The following is a 10,598-nucleotide window of genomic DNA, read 5'->3' on the forward strand; positions in this document are numbered from 1 at the left end:
CTTTTAATTATATAAAGAACTGTAAAGCCTTTTTAGCTTCATATCAATAATGCAGCTTTGATTCAAAAGTTGCTAAAGAGATAATCCTCAGCCTTTTTTTGTCAAGGCCAGTTTGTGAATAGCAATGATTTAAATCCCAATGTCATTTTTTTTTTCAAGGGAAGGAAAGAATAGTCTTTATTTCCTTGGAACTAGGACTGAAAAATTATAAACAATGCTTGGAAAACATTATTCTCATAAGAGTCCTTCAAGAAATGCTACTGATGCCTAAAAAAACCCCATTTGAAATAAAAATATCAGAAATACTCACAGACATGAGAAAAAAAACCCTAAAATATCTAGTCTGAAACTACTTACAAGAATAAAACAAAAATCCCTATATCTAGAATTGGTGTGTTTTTCTAAAGGATTATTTTTAGTGATTTTCAAGGCCCAAAAAAGTCAGTGAAAATTGCATTTCTTTATCTTCCACTCTTCCTGCTTCTCTCTGTGATTGAATACTGGCCTCTGACTGCTTAATGCTTATTCATTCCTCATTTTCTGGGCAGATCACTAGTTTGTGAAGATAATTAGAGACCCCTGCTATTCCTTGTAAGCCTTGAATCTTCAGGCTAATTAAAATGGAGTGCTGCATATACATATGCAGCTGATAAAGGCTTGCAGAAAGGTACTAGGAATCGTACTATTTGTGTAATAGTATGAGAAGTAAAAACTGGCTGCATCTGCTAGGACAGTTTTTGTTATAGCACTTGTATTTTGCCCAGCAAACCTCATTTCATTCTATTATTAGACCTTCATGGATCTTATACTACTATCTATGCTTTTAAACAAATATTATCCTAATGTTCTTCAGGACAGCATTAAAGTACAACATCTAAACCTGAAGGAAAGATGGTAAATTCTTCATCCCAAGATCACCTTCTTCTAAATCCTCTTATTTTTCCTTGAGGTGTTAATCTTAAATGTAAAAATCCAGGGTAAGGGAATGCACCTCAGAGCACTGTACATATAAATGCAATATTGGCAAGAAGGCTACAAAGAATGTTTCTGCTTCTCCCCAGGTACCAATTTTCTCCTTTTTTCCTTTTGTCTGTTTCAGCGTGGAGATAGCCTAGAGGCACTGATGGACACTTTTCCTTAAATATCTTCAAGGCTTTACCCTTTGAATAAACTACTGCAAGTTTTAAATACTTTCTTTTCTCCTCCAGACAAATGTCGTAACTTTTACTTAATTTGGAAGGAGCCAATATCCATCAACAAAACAAGGAAAACTACTGGCACTGAACTGTGTCTCAAGATGCAGTAAAGTTATGAGCACTGTTCATACGTTGCTCGGTAGGTTTTCTGTACTTATCCCATGAATATCCATCTTCAGTAAGATCTGCTCTTCCCACCCTGAGGCAGTTGCACATTGCTGTCAAACTTATTCCTCCAAATGAAGTTAAACTATGACTATAAATTAGATTATGCTATTGTGAATGGGTAGAGGTGTCTATGCTAATGGATCTGAGTATCTAAAAGCAAGCAGAGGATTTAACTGGGAAGGGAATAAGAACCTTCAAGGAGTCTATAATATTCAGTACAAATTTATAAAATAACTTTGTTTTTTCCAATTATTTTCCAAACATTTCATTTCTGAATTTAGGCTAGGTCTTAGTCAATTCTTCTCCAATATTAATCTATAATTTAAGAATTGCAAAAGATGTTTTCTCCTTTGTGCACAATATTTTTGAAAGAAACACTCAGGAAAGAAACTTGGTATTGTTTAATATGCTTACAGAATTTTGAAATGTCATAATTTGTGCACTACACTGAACATTTCTGAAGGAATACATATATTTTCAGATCTCTCTTTTTCTCCAGTTTTGCTTTCTAACACACATAAAAAATTATAATACTTAGTCTGCAATAGTTTGATCTCAGAGGTCTTATAATGAGTCATAAGTAGTCAAAAACTAGGGCTTCCCACATTCAGCGTCAGTGCTACCTAGCCTTGAACATACCTATGCTACCAGGAAGCTAAGTTTCTGCTGTAGCCAATTTTCTGCCCTTAGGATGTGCACAAGCATCAAGGCTTGAAGATAACCGGTTTCTTTATACTTCATATGTATATGGAATTGACTATCTCTACACATCCTGCTTTCAGAGTCTGCTCCAAAAGATGTAGTTTCTTGTAATGTTTACCAGGTCAACTGTTGAACATAAACATGGAGGAGAACATTGTAGACGTCTCTGCAACTCTCTCTCTTGCTGGCTTAAAATAGTCACACAAGGACTAACGCAGCTAGGTTCAAAGCACTCAATCTGATTTGGAGTGGCATATGGACTGTTGATCTCCTGCCACCAAAGGAATGGCCATTATCACTGGGTGATTAGCTACTTTGATGGAGAAAGGAAGAGGAATCTCTTTAGAAGTAAAGCATTTCCCTTCAATTAAAAAAAAAAAAAAAGTAATGGGTGTAGATGGATACTGAATACTTAATAACATAACGTAATTACTACACCATTAAGATGCAGATTCACTCCCAACAAGCCAAAATTAAATTCATACTCTCAAAAGTTCCTGTTACAATTATTGGCAAGATCACAGCCTAAGATCAGAATATCCTTCCAGAGATAGTTTTATTACAAAATATGAAGTCTGAGATGGCTATGTTCAGCAGTCAGATGCTAAAAATTAGATTGGATAATTCCAGGCTAATCTAAACGACCTTGGTTCCAGCCATTGCTCTAGTTAAAAACGAAGTTAGTTATGCAAAATAAAAGCACTCCGATAAGAGAGACGGAGTTAGCCTCAGTTCAGAACAGAGTCTATTCTAGTCTCCTGCATATCTTCTTAGGAGTTAGAAACTCTAGGATCAATTGCTTTCCACTTTCCAGAGGAAGGAGGCACCACTGATTATCCAGGTATCAACACATTGCTATAGCAGCTTAAAGAAGCTGCCACATTCTCTTTTTTGAAAAAAAATTTGCTTTGCTTAGATATCTGACCAAAGGAGGTGGTTCACTGCTATGAATCCAGACTGGAGAGGGGCATCTAGGCAACTCCATGGCACTTCCAGACAGTACCCGTCTCAGCGTACAAATGAATCATGCTCTTAGACATAACTCTCCCCTTGCACTGTGTAAGGAAAATAGGTGACTGCTTGAAGTTGCGCAGCAGGGTATCCAGTAGCAGGAACTGCATTGTTCCCTGTGTGGCTAATGGAGAGAAAGACCTAATGAGGCCTCTGCTCTAAATCACTGTCTGGTGAGGTGCCTACCTTTTGCCATGGATTAGATAGGGAGTTCAGAGTTCCCATTACCTTACAAATACAGTATAGTCAATGGACCTCAATTATTACTGAATTTTAGGGAGTGTGAATAGCTTGCCTCTCTCCTTTTAAGTCTAATTCCCTCTTGTAGATTTAACCCTTTGGTCTGAACAGAAGAAAAATTCAGATTTAGGACAGATTAGTCTGGGTTTTTCTTTTTTTTTCCCCCCAGCAAAGGCCAAGAGATTAATACAGTACAAAGCTCTCTTAGGAAACAAGTATGATTTTCAGTGTTTGAAAGTATTCTACATCTAACTCCTGACTGAAAATGGCAAAATCACTCTGCTGAAAACTAACATGTCAAACTAGCCAATATTTTCAAAGATTATAATTTTTTTTTTTATTCTCAAGGGAAATCAAGAATTGGTACAGAGATAAGAAGCTATTTTTTCTAAGAGAGCGGTGACTTGCTTACAGCTGAACAGTGACAGGTGAATCTGTCATACTATTAATCACTACTCAGCAAAATCCTGGTACTATTGCGACAATATCGAAATATTAGTAACTTTAAAAAATATTACTCCACACATAATTAAGTGATTTGTTTGGGGTTTTTTTCATCCTCTATCTGTTTTATTCTAACTCATGTCCTGCTTTGGCAACAAAAGTATACAATGTATTGAAATTAAAAATAAGAAACTGACTTTCTTATTTAGTATATGAATTGGAACCCTAGGAATATGCTTATCTGTGACCAGTTTTCAGTTGGTAATTTAGGATGGCACTAAGTTTCTACTATAAGTTAGATGGTAATAAGTTTCTACTATCCCTTTTACATCCAATCCATTAATCATAGAATCATAGAATGTTTTGGATTGGAAGGGACCCCTAGAGGTCATCTAGTCCAACCCCCCTGCAGGAACAGGGATACCGCTAACTAGATCAGGTTGCTCAGAGCCCCGTCCAACCTGGCCTTGAATGTTTCCAGGGATGGGGCCTCCACCACCTCTCTGTGCAACCCGTTCCAGTGTTTCACTACCCTCATTGGGAAGAATTTCTTCCTTATATCCAGTCTAAACCTACCCTGCTTCAGTTTAAAACCATTACCCCTTGTCCTGACACAGCTGGCCCTACTAAAAAGATTGTCCCCATCTTTCCTATAGGCCCCCTTTAGGTACTGAAAGGCAGTAATCAGGTCGCCCCGCAGCCTTCTCTTCTCCAGGCTGAACAAGCCCAACTCTCTCAGCCTGTCCTCATAAGAGAGGTGCTCCAGCCCTCGGATCATTTTAGTAGCCCTCCTCTGGACCCACTCCAACACTTCCATGTCCTTCTTGTGCTGAGGGCTCCGGCAGGGCTGCTCTCCATCCTTTCTTTCCCCAGCCTGTATTGATACCAGGGGTTACCCCGACCCAGGTTCATGTTCTCCATGTTCAGTGAGAACAGTACATAAATTGTAGCATTTTATTGTGGCTGCAACAATGAAATAAATGCAAGAAATTCCCATACTGTTATTCACAACTTAGTTCATAATTTTATATTGATACTTTACTGCAATTTCCAAAGAACCTCCTTGGTCTATGTCTTTACAATAACTGCAGCTGTAAAAAACAAAGTTGCAATAGTATGTTTTCTGTAATGGAAAGTAAGAGCTTTCCACAAATAAAAGGATCCCAGCACTCAAGGCATTATTTATCTTGAGATAACTGACAAAAAATAATTTAACTATGCATCCATATCAACTATGCATGACCTTCAAAAATCACTGTAAGACCAGTGATTCATAACCAGAACACATTCCCTGAACAGTGCAACTATTTGGATTAACTGCATTAACAGACTTAATTTAGAAGGATTCGGGAATGTTTTTACAAGGTTTAGGAAGGATTTCATTAGGATTTGTCCTGGTTTAGGCTGGGATAGAGTTAACTTTCTTCCTAGTAGCTGACCCAAAATGGCCAAAGCATGTTAAGGCAAATTTGCTATAAAAATTCATTATATTGGTTTAATAGTCACTGGTCACAATGTTGATTTATTTACTCTTAAAGTCGTCATGCTTGCTCTCAAAGTTGTGTTATGTAACATCTTACTTGCAGTCTGTGTTCCCTGTTGTGCTGTTTATCACTGCTGGGATCTGGATCAATTTTGCTGCACTGTGTAACATTGGTTTATGATACGATAAAATTATTGGTCTTGAGACTAATCTGGTATTTGTACTTGGCATTGCCATCATCTCCATACCTCAGGAGCTACCTCTTGGAAACTATTCATAATTACACTCTTTACCTTTTCTTCTTGGAGAACCAATCTATGGGGGAGACAGGAGGGGACACTTTCCCCTGCTCCTTCACCTTCCCTTTCTCCTTCAGGCTAGTTACAACAGCTCTTGAGAATTTTGAATATACTTCGGATGTTCGCACCAGCATGTTCCTATTACTATGTGTCCTGAATGTGGTTCAGGTCTTGTTTAGGGTTAAACAACTATTTAAGAATACCATCCAGAGATCTACCCCTGCGACAGGCACTGTGGCTACTTTGAGTGAGCTGTGAGATAGGCGAAAAGATTTCAGCCGTCATCCAGGTGAGCACATTGTCACCTGGCTGCTCCGATGCTGGGATAATGGGGCCAGTAGCCTGGAATTAGAGGGTAGGGAAGCCAAGCAGCTGGGATCCCTTTCTAGGGAAGGGGGCATTGACAAAGAGATTGGAAAAGGGGCACAAGCCCTCAGCCTCTGGAGGCGACTCCTGTCAGGCATGAAGGAAAGGTATCCCTTCAAGGAAGATGTCATACATCGCCCAGGCAAGTGGACCACCATGGAGAGAGGTATCCAGTACCTGAGGAAATTAGCTGTACTGGAGGTGATTTATGATGACCTGAACAACAGGCAGTTATCCAAAGATCCAGATTAAGTCAGGTGCATGCAACCCATGTTGCAGAAGTTTGTATGGAGTGCACCATCGTCGCAGGCAAGCTCACTGGCAGTAATGACATGGAAAGACGAAGAGGAACAGATGGTGGATGAATTGGCTGCCAACTCCGGCAATATGAAGAAAGTGTCTCTTCCTCCCTATGGGCCTGCGTCTCAGCTGTGGAAAAACTATCCAGAAAACTGTTCTGGGAGGTCCAGCAACTCACAGAGGATATGCCCTGCTCCCCACCTGTACAGACCAGTATCTCAGCCATTAGGAGTAAGCATGCCTCTGCTCAAGAGCGAGGATATAGTGGATACGCACCACGAGCCACCCTGTGGTTTTGCCGGTGTGACCACGGAGCAGAAGAGGGATGGAAAATCTGCCTCAACCCTAGAAGCACAGGTATGTGAGTTGCAAGGAAAAACATTCACAAAAAGGGGTTCTTCCAGGAAAATTGCTGCTCCAGTTTCCAGTGAGCAGTTCCCGAGACAGAGTAGAAGATTCATTGTACATCACTTATTTTGTATCTTCTTTTATCATTATTATTACTATTATTTCCCCTTCCTTTTCTGTCATATTAAACTGTCCTTAACGCGACTCACAAATTTTAGGGTTTTTTTCCCAACTGTCTGTCCAGTGTGGGAGTGAACAAACAGCGGTGTGGCGTTTAGCTGCCTGTGGGGTTAGGCCACAACAGATTACATGATGAGCAATTTTGAGTGTGCTTCACTGTTCACATTAACTCTCTAGGCAACCATGAAACAGATCAGCCATCCACTGCTTATTAATTCTTATCCCAGATTTCGTCACCATAAAGGGAATGTCTTTGTAGTTCACTGTATACTTCAACCAGACAGAAGAAAAAAACTAGGCCTTAGCAAGAATCTCAGTGTTGACATTGCTCTTCGGACTGTTGGATTAGAAGAACAGGGTGTGCTTCTATTCTGTATATTTCTGTCCTCACATGTTGCCTTCAGAGAAATGTAACTTTACTATTTGGTCTCAAATGATGTTCCATTCAAATTAGTCTATATTTGCCATATGATAATATTCTCTGCCATCATCTTTCTTCAAAGCTTTGTTAATTACAAATTTAACTTATGTATTTAAACTGCGTACCAATGTTCTAAGACTAACACATTAATCCAAGTAAGAAAATGAGCATAAAACAGAGTTTGAGCAATTGGATGCTGATAACTACTCTTCCAAATTAACCCCATCAATTTTGTACCAAATGTCCTGTGACATGAACTGGTACAGCAAGGCAGGGAATTGGGACTTTGTATAAATTCTGGAAAATGGAATAAAAAAAAGGATTGTATACTCTTCATAGTTCTGGGAAACCTGAAATTTTTGAAAGAAATGCACTTTTCATTTTCTGTTCTAATGGGATCACAACTGCAATAATATACCAACTATGTCAGCAAAAATACGAGTGTCCAGTTTGGAGCACACGGTTCTATTCTATGCTACTATCTGACTGTAAATATTGCAAATGCACAAACAAATCAAGAAATGGTGCCTGAGAACACCACTGGGAAAAATAACAGAGCCTACTGTGCACACAGCTACAACAACAGGGGACAAATTTATAAACATATGTAGATTTACTCAATTTCTCTTTTAAAAATAGATTTTACCTTTCACTGCAGGTGACTTGCCATTATTTGCTATATCAATTACCATAGTACAGTAGAATGCTGTGATTTTGTTGATGTAACAGAAGACAGGAAGTAAAAAATAGTCAAATGTTAAACTTACACTCGACTGAGGTTTATTTGCTTGTTTGTTCTTGAAATTTGCACATTTAATTACCCGTGGGAGAGATTATTTCTTGTGGACATAGGATTTTTCAAAGTGAAGATAAGGTGTGAACAACTATTGATGGAATTACCTGCCAAGAAATTTTATATTCTAATAAAAAACCCTGCAATAAATTTAATGAAAGCTTTTCTTTTTTAAGCAATCCATCAGCCTCCTTTTAAAACTTTCATCTTACAAAATATGTCCCCTTGTAGCCTGGGAACTGCAGTGTTGAAACTGAATGGCAGCAACTGAGATTTCCTGACTCAAGGAAAAAAAGCAGTTACAAAAGCAGGTACGATTATTCTACTTGGAATGCTGTAAAACACAAACAGTTATATATTTCTGTCTTGGCTGCACTACTACATCACTGAAAAACTGTATCAGCAATAATTTTGCCCAACAACTGTTCTTCATTCAGCCACTGTCATTTAGGTACTCCTACCCAAAAACCATCCTGATTTAGAGTTCAGCATTGGGCATTTGTTTCAAACTATAAAACTGTCAGACTGTCAGATCTATTCAAACTATAAAACTGTCAGATCTCTTACAGTGCTTTTACTTCTTTTCCCTTTGTTGCAGATGTATTCTTAAACACTTTACTTAAAGTGGAGAAGCTCCCAAATGATTATCAACCAACAACGCTTTAATATAAAGCTCACCAACAACAGTTTGTACGTACCCAGAATTCAAATTTTAGTGGAATAAAAGCACATGCAAAAGGCGAGTTACTGCAGAATATCTAGCTAAAATTAATTGTTTACGTGAGTAGAAAGAGCGATAGAGAACCTTAATAAATGGTTTGTATTGCATCTTCTGATGCACCTGCAGAATTTGATGTGGAATTGAAAACCCAATCTGCTGTAACACACTCCTCCAACCACCTACTGAAAAATATCCAGTTATAAAATCCCTTATCATGAAAAATACTACATTTGATAGCCGAGTAACATGAAGCGTTCTTGTCTGTACTTTTAAGGTTCTTACACATGAATACAGAAACATGAGTTGTGAGAAACTATGGACTAGGGTATTGTTTATTAAGATTTATGTTAAGCTCAATTATTAAGATCTATGTTAAGCTCAATTATTAAGATCTATGTTAAGCTCAATTATTAAGATCTATGTTAAGCTCAATTATTAAGATCTATGTTAAGCTCAATTATTAAGATCTATGTTAAGCTCAATTATTAAGATCTATGTTAAGCTCAATTATTAAGATCTATGTTAAGCTCAATTATTAAGATCTATGTTAAGCTCAATTATTAAAGATTTATGTTAAGCTCAATGTAAAGGTTAGGCAACAAAAGATATGAAATTGCTTACACAAACTAAACCGGATACCGTTTGTGCAAGATAACCGCCAGATGTCCAAGAACCGACAGAAACAGGACAGACAACCCCATATAAGGACATATGAGTGAGGGGTCAACTATGGGACAAAGGAGGAAGACTTCTTACTTCGGCCTCAACGACCACCAAGAGGCAGAAAACGACCCCCTAACAACAACTGAGGCATGCGCAGAGTGCCTCCACTACTTCATTGAACATGGAAGTAAAGATGTATAAAAAGAGACTGTTTGAACTGCTCAGCACGGCAGTTGGCGGAGCGCAGACTCCCCTGCCGTCCAGCGCTGTATTTGCTCATATTCTACTTGCTATAATTAATAAAATTTTAATTGGATTATGATCAATTGTGGTCTCAATTTATAACATGAGTTATGTATCAATTTTGAACTGCTTTTGGAAGAACACTAAGGGCACCAGAAAAAACAGTTTGGATTTCACGTACCATTTTGGTACATCGGTGATTTCTGCTCTCTGACTAGTGAACTTAATTCTCTGGCTAACAATTGCCTTATTGTTTTAATTTAGAATGATCACAGCAAAAACATCACTGTGAAAAAGAAAAAATACTTTTGCCACAAAGGGTAGCACACACTAACTTTAGTAGCACACCTGAATTCAGTTTTATTTCAGCAAATGTAAATACTTTAACCTGATTTAGTCACTTCCTTTCAGGAAAAAAAAGCTATTCTTTTAGGAATAAGATGCATTTTGACTGAGCCCAGATAAAAGACTGGATATGGACTGTTTATATAAGAAAAAATATTGAGAGATTTCGACCAGTGTCAGTATGCCTCACAAGATGGACATTAGGAAATGGTGTCTCATGCTCTACCTTCAAAAGCAAGTTCCCTCAATTTTCTTAAAGCTCATGGAGCTTGTTACACCCACTGTTTAATTCAAATGCAGCAGGGAAAGTTTTCCTCGTGTAAACTCGGACTGACTGCAAAAACCTACAGAATATTGACTCTTTTAAGGCTGAATTTAACTTCCAATTGTGCATTAAGTAAGTCTTAAAAGGAGATGTACTTGCAAGGGTGTTTTAAACAATACCAGGAAGCCTGTGATGGCTAATTAGGTACCTGAGGACATTACTAGTTCACGATTAAGAACAAAACAAATAGGATATACCGTGTTTTCCCTGAAGGGTCTCACAAAACAAAGCTTTTTGATTCACGTTCCCGTCCATGCAAAAGATGGTCTAAGCTTAAGGATCACCTGGTCTGGACTGGAAAAGAAACGAGAGGGGTTAGGCAGGGCCCGTCTCTCTGGCCTCCTCCTCCA

The 10,598-nt window shown here is 38.3% G+C and overlaps 1 protein-coding gene across 1 annotated transcript in view; it reads left to right on the top strand.

Annotated features, from left to right (window-relative positions):
• Window positions 1-6,179: 6,179 nt before the first annotated feature.
• Window positions 6,180-10,598, top strand: part of NEIL3 (nei like DNA glycosylase 3) — a 29,532-nt gene continuing 25,113 nt past the window's right edge. Inside the window, exon 1 of the mRNA XM_009642350.1 lies at window positions 6,180-6,566. Coding sequence (XP_009640645.1) covers window positions 6,180-6,566 — 387 coding nt within the window. The remainder of the gene's footprint in view (window positions 6,567-10,598) is intronic.

The sequence above is a fragment of the Egretta garzetta genome, unplaced genomic scaffold, assembly GCF_000687185.1.
Source record: "Egretta garzetta isolate BGI_Z169 unplaced genomic scaffold, ASM68718v1 scaffold46, whole genome shotgun sequence".
Classification (NCBI taxonomy): domain Eukaryota; kingdom Metazoa; phylum Chordata; class Aves; order Pelecaniformes; family Ardeidae; genus Egretta; species Egretta garzetta.